A 24,462-nucleotide genomic window follows, 5' to 3' on the forward strand; every position below is an offset into this window, starting at 1 on the left:
CTCTTTTTTATCATCTTCATTAAGTCACCTTCGCCTTGACCTACTCTGTTTAAGACTTCTCTGTTTGAAATGCGTTGAACCCAAGATATTCTGAGCATTCTACGATACGACCACATCAAAGGCTTCTAATTTGTTCATCATGTTAACCTTCATGATCCAGGTTTCACATCCATATAGTAATACAGGATACACATAACATTTTAGGAACTTGATTCTTAGTTGTAAATTCAGCTGAGAGTTGCTCAGAATAGATCTAAGTTTCATAAATGCTCCTCTTGCAATTTCTATACGAGTTTTAATTTCTTCATCCGGATTTAGTGTCTCGTTTATCCAACATCCTAGGTATTTAAAATGGTTAACTTTTGTTATTGATTCATCACTGACAATTAGTTGCATAGGGCCGACGTCTTGTTTACTAACCACAAGTAACTTTGTCTTTGTTGCATTTATGTTAAGTCCGTTATTGGAGCATTCTCTAGTGACTCGATCAATAAGGAATTGAAGATCTTCGATATTTTCAGCCATGATCGCGGTGTCGTCTGCATATCTGATGTTGTTAATAGTTTCTCCCCCGATTCGAACTCCACATTGTCCTTCCAAGGCTTCATTAAAAATTATTTCTGAGTATACGTTAAACAAAGTTGGGGATAACACACAACCCTGTCTGACACCTCTTTGAATGCAAATTTTGTCTGTTTCTTTGCCGTCTACCAGAATAGAAGCTTCTTGATTCCAATATAGATGTTGTAAAAGTCTCAGATCTTTATCATCTATTCCAATCATTTCTAGATATTCAAACAACCCATCATGTTGAGCTCTATCAAACGCCTTCTCAAAATCTATAAAGCAGACGTAAATTGGTTTCTGTACTTCCCATGATCGTTGAAGTAATGTTAACATTGAGAACAAAGCTTCCCTTGTTCCCAATCCTTCTCTGAAACCGAATTGTTTGTTTCCCATTGTCTCTTCACATTTCTGCTTGATTCTATTAAGAATTATTTTAACAAGTAGCTTGAGAGAGTGGATCATGAGACTAATTAGTCTAAAGTCTTTACATGATGATGTATTAGGTTTTTTTTGGGAGTGGAATAAATGTAGAATCCAACCATATCTGTGGCATCATTCCAGTCTCGTATATATGGTTATAAATGTTTGTTAATTGTAAGACATTATCGTCATCCAGAAGTTTGAGCCAGTCTGATGGTATTTGGTCAGGGCCTGGAGATTTCCCATTTTTGCTCTGTTTGATGGCTTTCTCTACTTCCGCTTTTAAAATACAGTCGAACCCGCTTATTAGAATACCTGTTAAACGAATATCCCGCTTTAAGGAATAGAAATTTGAGGTCCCGAAACTTTTCTACTAGCCACCAATGATCGGTTATTAGAATATCCCGGTTATAGGAATACTTTTGCATGGCACGAGGGCTATTCCAATAAGCGGGTTCGACTGTACTAGGACCAGTATTCGTATACTTTGTGGTGTTAAGTGGTGGCCTCGTATCCAGGAAGAGCTCTTTTATATATAGTTAGTCCATTCTTCCTTTCTTTCATCCAAGTCGAGAATTATGTTACCTTTGGAGTTTCTCATAAAGTAGTGTCTCATAAAGTTCTATATACTGTAATAATGTAATACTGGGGTATTACATAACACGGAACGAATATGAGCCAAAGCCACCTCTGTGTATGAGCTAATAGTAATCGATTTTACATGTTTTCAATCGAATCTCTTCCACAAATGAAGGATGTCAAATGTCAAAACTAAAACAAAAAAAGTGGTAATAGCAATGAACTGTCAATACGGATGGAATAGGCAGGAAGACAATTAATGCAGCCACGATACAAGAGAGAGGTCCTAGAGAGAGACAGACAAGGTGCTGGAAACTTTGACAGGCCGTGTAATTTGAGTTGCCTATATCAACTTAAATCTGGGAAATATAAAAGTAACATAAAAACATAATCAAGGACTACTTCTTCACTTTATATAAAACAGTCACTAATTTAGTATTTAAATAGTTTTAAAATTATTTAACTCCCAAATACCTTAGGAAAGTAGGTATTTGTTTTGATAAATACAAATAACAATTCTGAAAAGTATTTAAACTGATTTAAACACCAAGTATGGTACTCTGTACTTTGTTTACTCTGTAAATACAAAAAAGTATTTAAATTTTGAAATATGTACTACCAATCAGCCCTGAAAATTAAAATATGAGGTCCATTCAACGAACTGTCAATACTGATTCAATCGGGTCCATTTATATAGGCAACTCAAATTACACGGCCTGTCAAATTCTCCAGCACCTTGTCTGTTTCTCTCTAGAACCTCTCTCTTGTATGTTGGTGGCAATCTCGCTTCACTATTTGAATGGGACAGGGCCATTCCATCCGTATTGACAGTTCATTGGGTAATAGCCCTAATAGCCTAAATTATAAAAGTTAAAAGTTGAAGTAAAATAAAATTAGTAAATTGATAAATTAAACAGCTAACAAAATCAAAGCAAACAATCTTTAAGTCAATACAATGGAAGTTAAACAAGAACAAGATATTTTTCCGGTAGAAGGATGCGAGATGAAAACAGAAGTTATGGATTTCCCCAATGATTCTTTTCACTCTTCTGTTAAAACTGAGATTAAAGAGGAAGAGCACCACCACCACCCCCTCATCTATGAGGAAGAGGACCAATATGTGGCAGATTCGCTTAACAACGATACAAAAAGCTCTTTTGTTAATGGCTGCTCTTCAAACCAATTAAACATGGACATTTCTGTTGGTGATATCAAATTGGAGGAGGAGGAGGATAAGGCTGAACTAGTACAAATTGATAATGGTATGTCTTTTTATGTGTTTAGATCGTTTCGTATATTATACATTTTGTAGGAGGCAATATTTCTATTATGTAGGTTTCAACAGTCAAACCCTCTTGTTGGAATAGCCTTCATGTCAAGCAAAGTATTCCTTGGATCATCAGGCTATACCCTGTTTTTTATCTAGGAGGAGTAAACTTAAAGACACATTCACACCCATGAATGTCACTAGAAAAATCACTAGATTCATCTTTTTGGTTGATCATGTTGCTCTTTGATGATAATCCATAAATATTATGTTATTATAATACTATACTCTGTTCTTAAATCAGGAGGAGTAAAGACAGATTCACAGCAATAATATCACTAGAAAACTCACTAAATACATCTTTTTTAGTTGATTATGTCTGCCTTCGACAGTAATCCATAAATATTATACTGATACAGTTCTAAAAACAACTGTTTTTTTTTACAAAACAGACAAAAACAGACTAAAAACCTAAAAATTAAAGGAATAAAGCAGAAAATACAAAAAATCGCTAATATAACTTAACCTATGAATTGTAAATGCCAATACAGTAGAACCCCGATTATCCGTGTTCCTTGGGACAGGAGGTAGCATGGATAATCCTAACATGTATTTCTTATGTATAATACATATGTATGTATGCACATACATATTATGTACCTACCATAAAAAGATAACAGAAAAAATAAATCTTTCATTATGAGTCTCTCTTTCGTCACATAGAGTTTCCGTCAAGTGATTTACGATGACGCTATTTTGATAAAACCCAAAAATGCAACTTGAGTAATAGAAAATCACAGCATGGATAATCCGCAGCACGGATAATCGGGTTCTACTGTAGTGTCAAAATTTCATAAATGTCAATAGTTTCAAAATTTCATAATTTAGTGGAGTAAACTTACCTGCTGTTAGACCAACTACAAACAATCCGCAAATTTGAATTACATACTTCTAGTTTAAAAACGAAGTACATTAGAAATGTTTGGGGACCTCAAATTTCTATTCTTTAAAGTGGATATGCCTAAAGCAGGTTCGACTGTAATTAATTCAGCATTTTTTAATTTCATTTTTCTTTATACAAGTTGGGTTGGTACTAGTACATGGTGTCTGTGTAACTTGGAACCATATGGGAAACTTTTTTAATATCAATTTTACGAAAAAAAGTCTTTCTTTATAAAGTGCTCTGCATAGTCTAAAACCTAAGATGCAATCATCAGATATCAAATTTTGTCAACAGTATACGAGGTACTTATGTCAAAAAATATGAATTTCGCTCAAGAGCAAACTACCTTTATATTTCAAAATATCAAAAAATTTTGTTATGAAAAGTTATTTGTAATTAAAAACCATATTCAAATATGCAATAACAGCCTTCTACTTGAAAAAAAAAATTTCTGAAATTTTCCTAAATTACCGATTCCGAACATCATTTTTATTTATTAGACATGTAGTAAAGTGTGTATTTGGATTCCGAGCAGTAAAGACGTACCATATCGCTCTCGAGATCCAAGTTCCAAGTTTTTGTGCCGGTCTCGGCTATCGGCCGGGACTAGTTTATGGTAATTAGTGAAATAATAATTAAAAAACGATTTGAGTGATTAATTCTAAATTACTATTTATGTGATTAATTTTTAACTCAGTGGCGTACTATATTAAGGAAATGTACCACCAAAATCAAGTGCCAAATGGGGGGTTGTATAATGTGCCCCAAATATATACACAGCCTCAACAACCTCCAGTAATATCGCCCCCATTTTATGGATTCCCGAGCAGCCAACAGACAACAAACCAATATATCCCGCCTACTCCATTCCCAAACAATAATCACCAATATAACCAAAACCTCCCTGCACCTCAAATGGATCAACCAAATACATCAAATGCTTCCCAATACATCCTCAGTGAAGAGTAACTTGTCAAGGAAAACTCAAGCGATGAAGACGACGAAACCATAGAAAATGTCCATGATTGGCAAACAGTCAAAAAAATTACAAAAAAAAGAAAAGCAAACCCCAAAGATGATAACACAACAACAATGCAAGTGAGTACAAACAACAGATTTGAACCATTATAAAACCTAACTGATAATAATAACACACCAGTAACACCTAAACCTCCACCTATATTTATCTATGGGGTAAATGATATCAAAAAGATGACTGAAAACCTATCGACAGTCAAGCAGAAGACTACCAGTCGAAAGCTCTCCCAAATGACACAATAAAAATAAACACAAAAACTATTGAGTCATACAGAAAACTTATACAGCATTTAAATAGTAGCAAAATAGTTCACCACACATACCAAGCAAAACAAGATAGAGCTTATAGGGTAGTTATAAGAAATTTACACCACTCGATGCCAGTTGAAGAAATAAAAAGTGAACTAGCTAAATCAGGGCATACTGTCCGTAATATCATTAACGTATTACACAGAGTCAATAAATCACCACTCAATGTTCTATGTGGACCTAGAACCGAAAGAAAACAACAAACACATCTATACACTGGATTCTATCGGCAATATGAAAGTCAGCTTTGAACCTCCTCACAGAAAGAAAAATATAACACAGTGTCAGCGCTGTCAACATTATGGACACACAAAAGCGTATTGTACAAGACCTTACGCATGCGTGAAATGTGGAGGAAGTCATCCAACGCCAGAATGTACAAAACCCAGAAATACACCAGCAAAATGTGCCCTGTGTAACGGAGAACACACTGCAAACTATAAAGGCTGCGTAATTTACAAGGACTTGCAAAATGTAAGAAATAATAGACAACGTGGAAATCAGTCAACCCATAATAATCAGAACCCACATCAAAATGTTAATCCAGCACCAACTTCACAGTATCAGAGTCAACAATCACAGTACCAATAACAGAATGGAACCCAATCCTATGCCCAAGCAGTAAGAGCAGGAAATCAAGTAGCTGACATAGGGTCTCAGATGAACTTATTCTTAAACGAATTTAAAGCAATGTTCACCCAACTAATGAATCAAAACAGCATGATCCTTACCACGCTAACAACATTAATTAATAAAATTCATTAGATCTGTTCGAATAGCCGAATGGAATGCAAATGGTTTAGCAAACCATAAAGCAGAAGTAATCCAATTCCTAGAGGACAACATAATAGACATCCTCTTTGTATCCGAAACGCATTTCACAGAAAGAAGCGTAATTAAAATACCTCAATACTCAGTCTACCACACTAGTCACCCAGATGGAACAGCCCATGGAGGATCTGCAATAATTATAAGGAACAATATACAACATCATCAAATGCCGGAACATAAAACAGATAAGCTACAAGCAACAATACTTAATATAAATGCCAGGCCTTGGAACTTCGAAATTGCTGCAATATATAGCCCTCCTAGACATAGAATCACAACTGAAGAATACGAAGAACTATTCAACAAGCTAGGTAACAAATTCATTGTTGGAGGTGATTGGAATGCTAAGCATACGAATTGGGGTTCACGACTCATTACACCAAAAAGCAGAAGCCTACTAGATGCCATCAACAACACAAACTGCACCTACTTATCGACGGGACAACCAACGTACTGGCCGTCCGATACAAATAGACTACCAGATCTACTCGACTTCTTTATCCTAAAAGGAATTGCAGCAAACTACACAAACATAGAAGCAAGTTGGGATCTCTCGTCTGACCACACACCAATCATAGCAACAATCAGCACCCACATAATCAAACGACCTGAAATACCCAAGTTGACTTCCCCTAAAACTAATTGGTGTGAATTCAAGTACCAGCTTGACACGAATATAAATCTTGGAATCAGACTCAAAGAAAAAGATGACATAGATAAGGCTATAAACCACTTCACCTGTCAAATTCAGCAAGCTGCATATCGAGCTACACCATCAACTCCAAAGCAAGAAAACAAAAATACCACTTCGAATTATATTAGACAACTAATAGTCGAAAAACGAAGAGCAAGAGGTAGATGGCAAAGAAGCCGCAACATTAACGACAAACACGAATATAATCGATTAACCAGACAATTAAAAACAGCGCTAAATGAAGCACGCAATGCCACATTTGAACACTACATTAGTACCTTGTCTAAAGAAGATCACTCAATATGGAAGGCAACAAAACACTTAAAGAGACCTACAGAACACAACTCGCCAATTAAGAAAGATGATGGTACTTGGGGAAGATCAGACGAGGAAAAAGCTTCAGCATTTGCAGAATACTTAGCTGGTATTTTTAAAGAACACCAAGTAGAGAATAATGATGATGGAAACTTAATAAGAGACTTCCTGGATAGTGCTTGCCCTATGACGCTTCCAATAACACCATTCAATACATCAGAAGTTAAACTAGAAATAGAAAAATGCAATAACCACAAAGCACCTGGATTTGACCTAATAACAGGATTAATACTGAAACATCTTCCGAGAAGAACATTGGTCATGCTAACTACAATATACAATAGTGCACTCAGACTGACATATTTCCCAATCACATGGAAATTTGCGCAAATAATAATGATTCACAAACCGGGTAAACCTCCAAATAAAACATCATCCTATCGGCCAATCAGCTTGTTGCCGATAATGTCTAAGATCTTCGAAAGACTACTACTTGGTAGACTGAAGAATGACATTAACCTAGATGTAGAAATACCCACACACCAGTTTGGTTTTAGAGAGAGACACTCCACAACACAACAGACTCATAGAATTATAACAACAATCCTTACTGCTATTGAGGAAAAAAAATATTGCACAGCGGCATTCTTAGATGTAGAAAAGGCATTTGATAGAGTATGGCATACTGGACTTTTATACAAACTCAAATGTATTCTTCCAACCCCCTACTACCTAATCATGAAATCCTACATTGAAGATCGTTACTTCCAAGTAAAATATAATACAGCAACTTCCACATATTTTCCCATTAAATCAGGTGTACCACAGGGTAGTGTCCTGGGCCCTCTCCTTTACCTATTATTTACCGCAGATATCCCAACCACTGAAACAACCCAAATCTCAACATTCGCTGATGACACCACCATAATCGCTGTCAATGAGGACCCTATTATCGCGTCTGCACAACTGCAAAACCACCTTGACCAATTGGGAACATGGCTCAACAAATGGAAGGTGAAAGTAAATGAAACGAAGTCAACCCAAGTTACATTTACAAACCGAAGAGATGTATGCCCAACAATAACACTAAATGATACACAATTACCAGTCAGCACACAAGTCAAATATTTGGGACTAACCCTTGACAAAAGATTAACATGGAAGCCGCACATCCAAGCCAAGAAAACCCAGATCAACATCAAAATACGACAAATGAGCTGGCTTATTGGTCGAAAATCAAAACTCACTATTGAAAATAAACTGCTCCTGTATAAAACTATGATAAAACCAATTTGGACCTATGGTGTTCAACTCTGGGGATGCTCAAAGCCATCAAATATCAAGATAATACAAAGAGTCCAATCAAAAATATTGAGGATGATATTCAACGCACCCTGGTATGTAAGCAATATAACCCTACACGAGGACTCAGCTACACCCTTGGTAGAGGAAGAAATTCCAAGGATCACAAAGAGCTACCTTGATGGACTGAGAAGTCATCCAAATGATGAAGCAAGACTGCTGAACACTCCTCCCGAATTCGCAAGACGACTGAAGAAACTATGGCCAACAGATTTAATAAATTAAATATATACATATTGTGATCAAATGTAAAAAATTATAATAGGAGGGTTGCCACAGGGCAGCTTCTCCCTCATGTATTTAACATTCAAACTATTTGCTTATAGCTTCGATGAAGCAGATTGTAAATGAAAATATGTAATAAAAAAAAAAAAAAAAAAAAAAAAAAAAAAAGACATGTAGTAACTCTTTTATTAATTATTTTAGGAAAAAAAGTTATTCTTCATAAAAATCTGTGCATGGTCTAAACCTCAAGATGCAACCATCAGTTATCCAAGTTTGTTAATTTTATATGAGGTGTGTCAAATAATATGAATTTAGAAAGAATTCTTTCTAAATTCTTTCTAAATTCCTTCTAAATTCATATTATTTGACACACCTCGTATAAAATTAACAAACTTGGATAACTGATGGTTGCATCTTGAGGTTTAGACCATGCACAGATTTTTATGAAGAATAACTTTTTTTCCTAAAATTATTAATAAAAGAGTTATTACATGTCTAATAAATAAAAATGATGTTCGGAATCGGTTATTTTAGGAAAATTTCAGAAATTTTTTTTTCAGATAGAAGGCTGTTATTGCATATTTGAATATGGTTTTGAATTACCAATAACTTTTCATAATAAAATTTTTTGATATTTTGAAATATAAAGGTAGTTTGCTCTTGAGCGAAATTCATATTTTTTGACATACCTCGTATACTGTTGACAAAATTTGATATCTGATGATTGCATCTTAGGTTTTAGACTATGCAGAGCACTTTATAAAGAATGACTTTTTTTCGTAAAATTGATATTAAAAAAGTTTCCCATATGGTTCCAAGTTACGCAGACACCCTGTATAACTAAGGGTATAGTCACTAGTCACAATTATTTATTTAATGACGTTCTACACCTTCGTTGTGGGGTATGCCTCTCAGAGGAAAGGGGGGAAACTTATATGCAAGTGAAAGTTGGTAACAATGCATTTATAGCAGAATACTCAAATCATATGTTTCAGTATTCAATACTATATAAAAATAAATTATAATAAATTACGGAAATTACGGAATTAATTGTAATAAATAAATTAAAAATAAATGGTACAGTAAACAATCCTCATTTTTTAATATGTTATTCCTTACAAAAAAACCTTTAATTTAAGCACAAATAATTAAGCATCGTAAATTTGGGTCAAAAGTTATTAACTTTTTAAGAATTCCCATAGGAGCCCATGTTAAAACTTAACTTTGACCCTTAATAGCAATTAAACGGCACGGTAAAACAATTTTTAAAAAATCAAGTCTTACTTTTTTGAAGTAAATTATAACATACTAAAATTTCATTCATATCCTTAATTCTTTGCCGAAGGTGTAGAACGTCGTTAAGTGTTTGTAGTTAAATTATTGCAACGTAGTTATAAATAATTACAATACAATTTATAAAAAAATTACTGTGAGTAATTAAGTACTAAGTAATAATAGAATAAAATATCTGCTTAAATTTCTTAAGAATTTGTGTAGGCGGAAATTATCTGGAGATAAGAACAAGTGTTCAATGTGTTTGTCTTTATTTGTTGGGTACTATTATAGGTGAATATTATCTTGGTTTGGTCTGCTTTCGGGGAGGGGTACTTGTTTTTGATTTCTGACAATTTCTAAGCAAAAATATGATAGTAGCATATGTAGCACTGAGCAGCAAAATTAATGTACCATCTTAAAAATGGGACATTTTTGATTTCTAGAATTTCCTAAACCTGTTGTCCGAGTTGAGTGATTTTTTAGTATATTATAACATTATTCTTTAAGAATATCGATGTAGTAATAGTGTTGCTGGGCAGGTAAATGTCATTGTATACTGGGTGTAACAATCGTGTGTGTTTTTTCCTCAAAGTTCCAAACACCCTGTGGAGTATCCTATCTTGTATAAAGTATTGAAATTAAAACTTAATTATAGCATTAAGCTTTCTTAACATTTTGTTTTTTGATTTAGTTACATTAACAACTAGCCATGTTTTTTATCAATAAATCCACATTTTCTGCTTTGTTTAATAAACAAGCCTAAAGTTGGCTATGAGAAATTAACAATTTGATAGATGTCAACAGTCAAAAATTATCTGGTTTGTTGTGAAAATTAGTAGATCTGTTATGTAAAGTTTCAGTTAAGTCCTTAATTTTTTTTCTTGTTTGGTGGAAAGGACACCACACACATCTTATTGAAAATATAATGTCACTCAAATGAAATAAAAATTACATGAATATATGCGTCCTGAAATTTAAATAATTTGATACCATTGCGCCAACTTTCTATTTTGCTTAATTAGGGCGTTAATGTTGTAATTAAAGTTTATCGAAATCGCATTTTGAAGTCCATAAAACTGGCATTCATAAATAATATTAGTCTAGTGGCTATTGAATACAGTCTATTTAACACTAGCTTAAGCCGATAGAGGCGGTACAACTAACCAAATTATACCTACTTTATTATCAATAATAATAAGAAAATATAAGAATAAGCATCTGCTTTAATCCCTCAGAAAGATTTTTGACACCCTCTTTGACACATGTACATTCCTATTTGATTTTAGATTTATTTTTATCAATTTACGCTTTTGTTAATCAAAATACAGAGTTGGCGCAATGGTATAAAATTATTGAAATTTCAGAACGCATCTATTCATGTAAATTTTATTTCATTTGAGTGACATTATATTTTCCATAAGTTGTGGGCGGTGTCCTTTAATGCTACAAGGAATTTGTCCCGTGATGAGTGGGTTCATGCAACAGAGATATGTACTTTTTTAATGCAAAAAACATAGCATGGTAGCTAAGCCCTTCCCTGTGTAAGGTCACTGCTTGAACACACTCATCATAGGTCAAATTCCTTGTAGTATGTTCTATTTCCACCAAACAAGAAAAAAAATTATGGCCATAATTAAAACTTTAAATAATAAATTAACTAATTTTCACATCAAACCAGTAATTTTTCGACTGTTAACAATTTGGCATCTATCTAATTGTTAATTTCTCATAGCCTATTTTAGGCTTGTTCATTAAACTAAGCAGACAATGAGAATTTATTGATAAAAACCTGACTAGTTGTTAACATACCTAACTTTTTTATTATCTAACATAAATGAATGAATCAAAAAATAGAATGTTAAGAAAGCCTAATGCTACAAATGAGTTAATTTCAATATTTTTTTTTTTGGCTTGAACTATAATAGTGACTCAATATTTTTTAAATGCTAGAATATTGCACAGGGTGTTCCGAACTTTGAGGAAAAGAAAGTATGATTGTTACACTTGGTATACAATGATATTTACCTGTCCAGCAACAATATTACTACATCGATATTCTTAAAGAATAGGGCTATAACATATTAAAAAACTAGTCAAATCAGACAACAGGTTTGGGAAATTAGAGACATCAAAAATTTCCCATTTTTAAGGTGGTGCGTTAATTTTGCTGTTTAGTGTATTTTACAGTTTTTAAAGCTTCCTAAACACGATTTTGTAGCTTTCAAAATAATAATAACTTCTTCTACTACTACTTTCGACATCCAGATGTGTATGGAAATTTTTGGGGGTATACCAAAATCTCACATAATGAAGTACCTATATTTTATCTCTATTTATGCTACACATTTATATCTCCTTACAATGCCAGACTAGAGTAAGTTTTAACAGGAGCTCCCTCGCTAATTTTCCAATGCCTTTCAAGGCCGAGCGAAGAATCTCGTTAGTCTTTTCATGGATGACGAGATTGATTTTAGTGTACACTTATTGTACATACCATGCCAGAATCAAAGAATACAGACGTAAGTAGAAGAGTACTGCCCTGTAACTTTTCAGCATAGGATTTGTGTTCCCACTGAGTTGAAGCTATGGCGAAATAATCACGTGACAATGACTATGGAGTTTGCAAGATCTCCTCATCACTGCAGCTGCAACATCCCCATCAACAAGCCTGCTTCTAAAATAAGGAAGAGTGGAGCAACTTTCTTTAGATACTTGATACTTATTTTCTTATCTAAATGTCATGTGGTCGTGTGCGTACGATACTTACCTTAAACACCTTAAATGTTTGCGTTCTATAAAATTATAGGCCAAAAACTACTGATGCACCTAATTTTTTTGTAAAAAATAAAATATTATTTTTACTTTTAATAGCTGATTTTTTAGAACTACATATAGACAAGACCAACACGACGGGTTCGTTGGAAAAAATATCCCCATGAGATTTTTATGCATAATCACATTCATAAGACACCCCAGAATAAGGTTCAAGAAGCCGCCCACGCGAAAAGTGGTTCAATTTTTTTTAACAATTTTTTTTAATCAAATTGCAAAAATTAATATTTTCGGCCCAGAGATTTTTTTTTTAATTTTTCGGATCATTCCGGACGGAAAAGGTCTGTTATAATTTTTCTCTAAAGTTGATGGTGTTGGAGTTATAAGCAATTATTTAAAATTTGAAAAACTCGAAAATGGTCATTTTTAAAACTAAATAACTCGGTTAAAAATGATTATTATGAAAGTCAGAAAGTGACTACATCAAATTTAAAGCCCCCCTTCATGATCCTGAAGAAATTGGTGTCACTAATTTATTACTAAGCTGTTATTTTTAATTATTAATAATGAGTGATAAGATCGTATTAAGGCGGCTGTAAATGTTAGTGCGAGTGAGATGCGCCATTGGACTGCCTGAATGGCATCTTTTTCGCACTCATCATGGACGGCCGCCTAATACGTGCATGGCGCTCATTATTTTTACTTAAAAATAACAGCTTAGTAATCAAATAATGACAAAAATTTCTTCAGGATCTTGTAGGGGGGCTTTAAACTTTGATTTAGTTACTTTCTGATTTTCATAGTAATGTTGTTCTGAAGCTATTTTCTTGTGGCATTTTTACAATTTTAACTATTTATAATGGGAAATAAGCCACAATGTTATTAAAAAATGATTTTTATTGATGATTCATAGTAATAACTTTTAACCGAGTTATTAAGCCTTGAAAATCGCCATTTTTCGTTTTTTTTTCAATTTTAAAATGTCTCGTAAGTGTAAACTTACTTAAGTTTAAAATACCTCGAAAACGATTAACTTTACAGAAACATTATAAGAGACCTTTTTTATCCAGAATGGTCCAAAGAACCAAAAAAATTTGTTCCGGCCAAAAATATTGATTTTTGCAATTTGTTTAAAAAAATTGTTAAAAAAATTTGGACCACTTTTCGCGTGGGCGACTTCTTGAACCTTATTCTGGGATGTCTCACGAATGTGATTATGCAAAAAAATCTCATGGGAATATTTTCTCCAAAGGACCCGCCGTTTCGCCTTGTCTAATAAACAATATTGTGATTCAAAATTTCAATTTAAATGTATACAAATCTACAAACATTAATATAATTAAAACTAAAGGTTCCAAACCAAGGTCAGAAAACAAACCACAAGAACTCTCCTCTTATAAAATATTAATAAAATTAATTAAAAGTCAGTCACTGGGAGAGATGTTCCAAAAAAAATCTAAGGTGTTTCGATGAAAAAACTATTGCCGATCTCGTTACTACGGTAGAAATGCTTTTTAGCACCTACACTAAAGAATTGTCTTTTACTATTTGAAAATTCGAAATTACAAAAGTACATACATACTATGTATTCGCGGTGTGCAAGTACTTGGAAGGGAAACGAGAAACGACCGTGCGCGCGTCGCGGAGAAATATTGCAACTATCTTAAATAATTCATATTGTCAATTGAAATTGTCAAATTGACGTATATTTCATACCTTCTGTCATTGAAGCAGAAAAATTATATATTGCTCCACAATATCGATATGATATGCAATTATTATACAGGGTGTCCCGAAAAGATTGGTCATAAATTATACCACACATTCTGCGGTCAAAAATAGTTCGATTGAACCTAACTTACCTTAGTACAAATGTGCTCATAAAAAAAGTTACAGCCCTTTGAAGTTACAAAATGAAAATCGATTTTTTTCAATATATCGAAAACTATTAGAGATTTTTTATTGAAAATTGACATGTATCATTCTTATGGCAGTAACATCTTAAAACAAAATTATAGTGAAGTTTGTCCACCCCATAAAAATTTTATGGGGGTTTTGTTCCCTTAAACCCCCCCATACTTTTGTATACGTTCCAATTAATTCATTATTGTGGTATCATTAGTTAAACACAACGTTTTTAAAACTTTTTTGACTCTTAGTATTTTTTCAATAAGCCAGTTTTTATCGAGATGCGGCTTCTTTTTAATATATTTACATAAAAATTGTATGGGGGTTTTGTTCCTTTAAACCCCCCAAATGTTTGTGTACGTTCCAATTACACTATTATTGTGGTACCATTAGTTAAACACAGTGTTTTTAAAACATTTTTGACTCTTAGTCTTTTTTTGAGAAATCACCTTTTATCGAGATATGGCTTCTTTTTCAAAATATACCTAAAAATGTAAATTATAAATACATTTTCAGATTATTAACAGGTCTCTATAATCGTATTTAACCATATACAAATATGTGGTGGATTCGACAAATATTCAAAATAGGTCGATAAACACTGACTTCATCAAAAAAGTACTAAGAGGCAAAAAAGTTTTAAAAACATTTTGTTTAACTAATGGTGTCACAATATTAATTTAATTGGAACGTACACAAAAGTTTTGGGGGGTTTAAAGGAACAAAACCCCCTTAAAATTTTTATGGGGTGCACAAATTTCACTTCAATTTTTTTTTAAGATGCTGCTGCCATAATAATGCCACATGTCCATTTTCAATGAAAAATCTCGAAGGGTTTTCGATATATGAAAAAAATCGATTTTCATTTTGTAATTTCAAAGGGCTGTAACTTTTTTTGTGTGCACTATTGTATATAGGTAAGTGAGGTTCAATCAACATATTTTTGACCCCAGAATCTGTGGTATAATTTATGACCATTCTTTTCGGGACACCCTGTATAAAGGTAAATTTAAATAATTGTATTTTGCTTGCAGTACTGCATTTTAATAACTAATTTTATTTACTACATACAATTGTTTACGTTTGCCTAACATAACCTGCATCTTATTTTTTCTTCTTATTATTTTTTTGGACTATGGCCTTGACAATTATCCAGTAACCAGGACTAACATAATTGGCCAATATAATTAAAAGTGCGAATAAAAGTACAGAGCGTAGAAATAGAGGTCGCTTTGCCGAACTTGCACGGTCCCAATACTCAGTGACATTAGAAGTGTTACACCCAGAAGAAATCATTTCAGGAACTTAATTTTTTGGCAACAGATTACATTTTCATTAAGAATGAAACGATAACATTGGCAAGACTTTTGACCCACAAACAGAAATGATGTTTTTTGCTGATACTTCTCAAAAAATAACTTTTTTTCGCTAACACTTTATTAGGAATTATAATTTCCAGGGTCTAGGACGTTTCATCGCCGCCGTTTCGATGCTGCCAGTTCATCGCCGGCCGATTCATCGCTGGCCGTTTCGATGCCGCCGGTTCATCGCCAGTCAGTTAATCGCTAACTGATATATTTCCGAATTTTCGACCAATTTTCGACAGTTACATTTATTATTTATTTTTAGTATTAATTAGGAATTCTAGTAAATGCGAGATATGACCATTCCCGTTGCCATACTTATAGTCTAGTAAAATAAGATTACACTACATGTAAATCAAAATGTAAATTCGTACAGGTTGGAACAAATTTTATATCAAAGTTTAGGTGAGTATAAAAGATATTTTCAAAAAAGTATCCAAATCATATGAGGGGATCATTGTTTAAATACTTAAAAAGGGGTCATTTTTGCACAATATTTACTTTTTTACCTGCTGAGGTAATTTACATTTTAATGAAGGTCTTTAGGGTATTTTTCTACAAAACTGAAGGACAAATCTTTCATCTAAGACTTACTAAATTAAATTTGACCCCCAATTTATTTAAATAATTATATATAAAATTTAAAAATCAAATTTGCAAAGAAGTATTTTTTGCGTTTTAAATAAGCACTATAAATTATTTTATTTGATAGAAGAAGTTGCGCTATATTACCAGTATTAAGCAAAAAAAATTGGTTAAACAATATTTAATACTTTATGAGATATTCCATTTGTTTATCAAATGTTACTATATTTTCAATTGCAAAAACGCGGTTGTTGCCAAAAGAATATAAAACTGTGTAAAACCTCGTTACCTTTATTTTTATGCATATTTTCGACAAATGTATTGATAAATTCAAATTTCGATTTAACTCCCCTCTAAAATGACATTTGAAAATTGTTCTAATTTGTTTATAATTTGTTTTTTTAATAACGTCACGGAGATTAAACATTTTGAAATGCTGTTCCGATAATCCGGCTCCTGGGAATTTTTCACCAATTAACAAATTTTTTTTGTCGTTTTTTCTTCTTTTTTTCCTTATAGTAAAAGATATAGTTTTGCTTATAGAGAGGGTTTCGTTAAGAATGTCCAATTTCTGAATTGTCGATTCTTGACCTGAAAATATTAAGATTTAACCAAAATCACTTCAATAAAATATGGCTCCTTATTGAGTTACAGGGTGTTTTATTTAAAAATTTAAAAATTATTTTTGCTCAGTATTTTAAAACTATTCGACATATCTTTTTCATACTTGGTAGAAAGTGTAGGTACTATACACCCTATGAAATTATGTTAAATACAGGTTTCTGGCTATTGCCAGAGGCGTACGACAGGCGGACAGGGGAAAGCAAATGGTTGACCAATGGTCTACGTCAACTGAAATGGTCTACGTCACTGGCGAAATTGCCATTTTAGCGCAATTTTTAGATTCTCCCATACTCTCAACGTAAATAACTTACTTTTCACTCGTCACGATAAAGTCATTAGTTTTCGAAATATTTGCAGTTAAACATGTAACGGCACAGTTATTTTATTTTTATTAAAGTTCTGTGCCGTTTAATTTTTAATTTCAAATATCTCGAAAGCTAATGATTTTATCCTTAAGACTGAAGAGTATATTATTCATTCTTAACGATAAAATCATTGGTTTTTAATATATTTGAAACTAAAAATTAAGCGGCACAATATAATATATATTAATCAAAATAACTAAATAACGGTGCCGTTACATGTTTAACTTCAAATATCTCGAAACCTGATGACTTTATCGTTACCAGTAAAGAGGATATTATTTACATAGACAGTATTGGAGAATTTAAAAATTGCGCTAAAATGGCAATTTCGCCAGTGACGTAGAATTTGGGAAGGGTCAACCATTAGTTTTCCCCTTTCCGTCTGTCGTACGCCTCTGGTAATAGCCGGAAACCTGTATTTAACATAATTTCGTAGGGTGTATAGTACCTACACTTTCTACCAAGTATGAAAAGGATATGTCGAATAGTTTTAAAATACTGAGCAAAAATAATTTTTAAATTTTTAAATAAAACACCCTGTAACTCAATAAGGAGCCATATTTTATTAAAGTGATTTTAGTTTAATCTTAATATTTTGAGGTCTAGAATCGACAACTCAGAGATTGGACATTCTTAATGAAACCCCCTCTATAAGCAAACCTATATCTTTTACTATAAGGAAAAAAAAAGAAGAAAAAACGACAAAAAAATTTGTTAATTAGTGAAAAATTCCCAGAAACCCGATTACTGGAACAGCATTTCAAAATGTTTAATCCCCGCGACGTTATTAAAAAAACAATTTATAAACAAATTAGAACAATTTTCAAATGTCATTTTAGAGGGGAGTTAAATTGAAATTTGAATTTATCAATACATTTATCGAAATCATACACAGAAATAAAAGTAATGAGATTTTAAGCAGGTTTATATTCTTTTGGTAACAACCGCGTTTTTGCAATTGAAAATATAGTAACAAATGATAAACAAATTAAATATCTCAGAAATTATTAAACATTTTTTAACCAATTTTTTTTGCTTAATACTGGTAACATAGCGCAACTTCTTCTATTAAATAAAATAAATTTATAGTGCTTATTTAAAACACAAAAAATATTTTTTTGCAAATTTGATTTTTAAATTTTATATATAATTATTTAAATAAATAGGGGCTCAAATTTAATTTATTAAGTCTTAGGTGAAAGATTTGTCCTTTAGCTTTGTAGAAAAAAACCCTAAAGACCTTCATTAAAATGTAAATTACCTCAGCAATTAAAAAAGTAAATATTGTGCAAAAATGACCCCTTTTTAATTATTTAAGCAATGATCCCCTCATGTGATTTGAATACTTTTTTGAAAATATCTTTTGTATTCACCTAAACTTTGATATAAAATTGATTCCAACCTGTACGGAATTACATTTTGATTTTTTTTTATTTTATTAGGCTATTAATCTTTTAATAGACTTTTATAATATAAAATATAATTTAACACTACAGATTTAATACTATTTAGTATCAAATTTAGGGGAAGTAGAAATAGAAGAGTAAATTAATATAATAATATTTTTTATCTATTTATTTGTCATAAGTTTTGAACTGAATTTAACGTCGTGTCGTGTCATCTCCCATAATACAAGATCAACTGACTAACTGGCGATGAAACGGCCGGCGATGAAACGGCCGGCGATGAACCGGCGGCGGCGATATACTGTCGAAGAGTCTTGACAACAGTTCTAAATTGTCTTCTTCCAAAAGTTGTATAATTTCACTATGAACGTAGTCAGGTCCAGAGGCATTTCCGGTTTTCATTTTTTAAGGCGTAATTTATTTCTGATGTTAAGATGGGCAAGTCGTTATTTTCGATGTTTGTTTGTCTATCAATATTTATTGTTCTATTGTCTTAGAATAAGTTTTGTATGTATGTTCGCCATTCAACGCTTATTTCTTCTATTGTGGTCAGGACTCTACCATCCGTGCTTGTTATTGTGCCACTCTGCCGAGCGTTTCTGATCCCACACATTTCTTTAATTTTCTTATGGAGAAGTCTATCATCATCTTCTATCTCTTCGCAAGTTTCTGCAAGCCACTTTTCTTTTGCTTCCACTACCTTTTTTCTTATTAATCTTTGTATTTCTTTATATTTATTCCAGTCTTTGTTCTTGTGTTGTCGTCTCACATTCATCATTTCTAATATTTCATTAGTTATCCATGGTTTCTTGCCTCTTTGATTTGTGGGCTTAAGGTGGTCTTCAGCTTTTAGAAATACAGTTTTAAGTTCTCTCCATATTTATTTTAAGTTGTCGTATTCTTCTGGTACATCATTTTTCTTTTGTCTGTTTTAAGCTCTCGACATTCGTGGTTAAGTTCTTGTGATATCCTCTGTTTTGTTTCTACTTCCTTGAGTAAGCTCATGTCTGATCTCTGTTCTACCTTCTTTCTTTTTACGCTTTTTAACGTATTTTTAAATTTAGCGACAAGTAAGATATGCTCGGAGGGAACGTCTGCACCGGGGTAAGCTTTTGCGCTTGGTATGCTATTTCGGTATCTCTGGTTGATCATGATGTAATATACAGGGTGCGCCAAACCTCTGGTCTTCTTTGATTACGGCTAAACTATGAGATATACAAAAAAATGTTTATAACAAAACTAATGTGTATCAAAGAGGTCTATAATTTAAAATTATTTTCAATTATACAGGGTGAGTCAGAATGACGGTATGAACCAAAGTTTAATTTTTTTAAATGGAACACCCTGTATATTAAACCATTTTTGAATATATTATTTAAAAATATGAAAAATTTGTATAAGGTCTTATAGGCCTAAAGTTAATAATTTTCGAAATATTTACATTTTTATTGAGAAAAATGGTAATATTTATAGGGTTGCGGATTATGTTTCCAAGGAAATAAAAATTTAGGTGATAGGTCAAAGTTTTTAAAATATAGTGTTATTTTTAAATAATTTAATATTTTTTACTTTTAGCCATAAAATATACAGTGTGATCACTATTTGCAAATACAAAATTTTCTCATTTTTTTTAAATGGGACACCCTGTATATTAGTTTTGCGTTTGGTAGTAAATATTACAACCTTTCTTTTGGTATGAGGTTGTATGTACCTAGCATGTTTCGTTTTGTAGATATTTTAAAAAAACTGTAGATTTTACGTTTTTGCGGATTTTTTATTTAAAAATTTTTTTGCAAAAAAATAATTATAATCTGGTTTTAGAAACATACACTAAAATATAAAATATGAAAATAAAAACGTAATTAAAGATTAAAATAAGTCGTATGCTAGTACAATTCAATTGAATTTAATAACTTTAAATTATTTTACAAAAAATATTTTACCATATTAATGAATACATAAATTAGTTACTAAATTAAATAAACAACCAAATTTTAAATCAATCGTAGTAATTCTTCTACCGCAGCAACTTTCCTATACCAAATTAATTGTTAGTTATATTGTATTTACGAGTAAGATCAGTTAATAACTTTTTAATTTACCTACATCTTGAGAACGTATAAAGTATGCTTTGAAACAAATGAACGTTATGGAAGTATATTAAGAAGTAAATAGTATCTATGTACCTACTCGTGTCACAAAATCTGGTAATAATTTCTAATGGTTTCGCCCAAAACAAATGTCATATCCAAAAATGTTTCGGTTAAAAAATTAAAATTTAAAATAAAAAAAATTGTTACAAAAATTTCAACTACAAAAGTATTCCCAGTTTTTGTGACACCAGTAAATACTATTTATATTAATAAATAATTTGGATGATATATTTAACATTCATTTGTTTCAAAGCATACTTTATAATAATTTTTATATTCTCAAGATGTATGTAAGTAAATTTAAAAGGTAAATTAAAAGTTTAACTAAATACAATTTAACTAACAATTAATTTGGTACAGGAAAGTTGCTGTAGTAGAAAAATTACTACGGTTGATTTAAAATTTGGTTGTTTATTTAATTTAGTAACTAATTTATGCATTCATTAATATGGTAAAATATTTTTTGTAAAATAATTTAAAGTTATTAAATTCAAATCAATTGTACTAGCATACGATTTATTTTAATCTTTAATTACGTTTTTATCTTCATATTTTATATTTTAGTGTATGTTTCTAAAACCAGATTATAATTATTTTTTTTGCAAAAAAATTTTTAAATAAAAAATCCGCAAACACGTAAAATCTATAGTTTTTTTTAAATATCTACAAAACGAAACATGCTAGGTACATACCACCTTATACCAAAAGAAAGGTTGTAATATTTACTACAAAACGCAAAAGTAATATACAAGGTGTCCCATTTAAAAAAAATGAGAAAATTTTGTATTTGCAAATAGTGATCACACTGTATATTTTATGGCTAAAAGTAAAAAATATTAAATTATTTAAAAGTAACACTATATTTTAAAAACTTTGACCTATCACCCAAATTTTTATTTCCTTGGAAACATAATCCACAACCCTATAAATATTACCATTTTTCTCAATAAAAATGTAAATATTTCGAAAATTATTAACTTTAGACCTATAAGACCTTATACAAATTTTTCATATTTTTAAATAATATATTCAAAAATGATTTAATATATAGGGTGTTCCATTTAAAAAAATACAACTTTGGTTCATACCGTCGTTCTGACTCACCCTGTATAATTGAAATTAATTTTAAATTATAGACCTCTTTGATACACATTAGTTTTGTTATAAACATTTTTTTGTATATCTCATAGTTTAGCCGTAATCAAAGAAGACCAGAGGTTTGGCGCACCCTGTATTTTAGTCCATTGAAATGTTACATTTAGGGTTGCATTTCTTAGAGGAGTCAATGTTATTTTTTTAATTTGTAGGGGGTTCAGTAGAAGCTTAAGTTCAAATTTTTAGGGTCGTCACCCTTGTCCCCCGGCCACCATATTGGAAAAAGGGGTGCAAAGGCTTTCGCGCTGTATCTCATAAACTAGCAATCCTACAGAAAATTTAATTACACATAAAATGTAGAAAATTAAATTTCCTACAATTTTATATTTATTACTTTTTATCGTCAAGTGACCAACAAAAAAGTTATAAACAAAAATAAGAGAAATTTTTGTAGGAAGTTTCCTTTCGGAGGTTATAACTTTTTTCCGTTCATTTCACAATAAAATAACATCATAGCAATTTTGTAGAGGATTTTTCAATGAACAATTTTCACTATAAAGTTGTTTAATTTTATTTATTATCTAGGTTTTACAGCGCTCCAAACTTAACCAGATTCTCGAATTCTCATAGGAATACAATACTTTTCGATCTAAATATTAGGCGAGCGGCATCAACCGTTATGCCGACCACGAAAATCAAATTTAAGGTGAATGACTAATTTTAGTCTATTTTTATGTTTTCGAGGTCGCTGAATCCGAATATGAAGTTTATTTTTATCTAGAGTTATACTCTGGGCTAATTAGCAAAATACAAGGAAAAGTTATTTACCAGCAATTTTATTGCTGGAATCGAATCTTATTATTGTATGTATTAATAATATAGGTATGCAAAGTCCGCAGATAGTGTGCTACTTTTTTTATAAACAAAATGGCGCCCGAAAATCGTGTTTTTTTCAATTTTTGCTCTATAACTACAAAGATTTTAACTTTACACCAAAAATACTCAAATAAAAATTGAGCGAAATTAAATTCTGCACAGAGACGTGTTTTTCCCGATTCAATTCGACGAAAACTTTCCCCGGAAAAAGCTGGTTTTTCCAACAAAATCTTTAATTTTCAACCAAAATTTTAGATAAGTAATTGTTAATCAATATTTAAATAACTTGGTAATTTAAAAGCCTTTTTCGTATAGATTATAATTCCAGAAGCTCATGGAAATCGAATAAACAGTTTAGCAACAATTGAATTGTTAATTAAAAATTTACGGTCGCTATAATAACGACAATAATTATGATGCATAAGAATGACTATGATTTTTTCATAAAAAGACACTATACCTATCTAATGTACTTTACAGAATTGAAATTGGACTATTTAAGAGGCCTCAGCAATATTTTAAAATTATAAACAATTTTTTGGCTTATAAACAAATAGAATATCTCGGGAAATATTACACCAAATTAAATTGTGAAAACGGTATTCGAAAGTAAGCGGTAGGACGCTTCTTTCAAAAGAAAAAAAAACGTTTAATTATGATGAGTGGTTCCTGAGATACAACCGGTCAAAGTTGACCGGAATTTACGGCAAAGATAATAAACAATAGGATCATAATTTTTAAACCATCACCTTTTTATTTTTCTCCTCTTTCTCCACACCAATTTTCATATCTTACTCATAACATATATTATTATAATAAAAACTATCGATAATACGTGTGAAAATTGCCAAAAATGGCAAAATTCCAATCAAAAATTAGGTTGGAGAAAATGTAACCATCAAAGTTCAAAATCGGTATACGTTTAAAAAATGCATTTTCTCGGCTTCCCATGGAGCAATTTCCTTCATTCTTTTTTTGTTACCTAATAACTCGAGTAGAGCCATCAAACTAACGCATTATTAAATGTCAAACTTGCTTTTGTTTTGTTATAATAGATTAATTTATTTATAAGAACAGAAAACTACATATTTTTGCAGTTGTAGGCTTTTTTTTTAGATAAACTTACTACGAGTGTACCTTTTAAAGTTAAAAACATAAATGTTCTCATTTGAAAGCTGTATAATTATTTAAACAATTTTTATTTAAACAAATTAAAATTTTGTGTTATAATAAATAAATTAATTTATTATGACAAAACAAAAGCAAGTTTGACATTTAATATTGCGTTAGTTCGATGACTCTACTCGAATTACTTGGGAACAAAAAAAGAATGAAGGAAATTGCTCCATGAGAAGCCGAGAAAATGCATTTTTTTAACGTATACCGATTTTGAACTTTGAGGGTTACATTTTCTCCAACCTAATTTTTGATTGGAATTTTGCTATTTTTGGCAATTTTCACACGTATTATCAATAGTTTTTATTATAAT

The 24,462-nt window shown here is 31.5% G+C and overlaps 1 protein-coding gene across 2 annotated transcripts in view; it reads left to right on the forward strand.

The window, feature by feature from the left end:
* Positions 1-1,863: 1,863 nt before the first annotated feature.
* The window catches only part of LOC126880593 (zinc finger protein 91-like), a 51,453-nt gene continuing 28,854 nt past the window's right edge, over positions 1,864-24,462 (forward strand). For both annotated transcript variants that reach the window (XM_050644548.1, XM_050644549.1), the window contains exon 1: positions 1,864-2,828. In XM_050644548.1, the coding sequence (XP_050500505.1) occupies positions 2,522-2,828 (307 nt within the window). In that variant the 5' untranslated portion in view covers positions 1,864-2,521. The remainder of the gene's footprint in view (positions 2,829-24,462) is intronic.

The sequence above is a fragment of the Diabrotica virgifera genome, chromosome 2, assembly GCF_917563875.1.
Source record: "Diabrotica virgifera virgifera chromosome 2, PGI_DIABVI_V3a".
Taxonomy (NCBI): Eukaryota; Metazoa; Arthropoda; class Insecta; order Coleoptera; family Chrysomelidae; genus Diabrotica; species Diabrotica virgifera.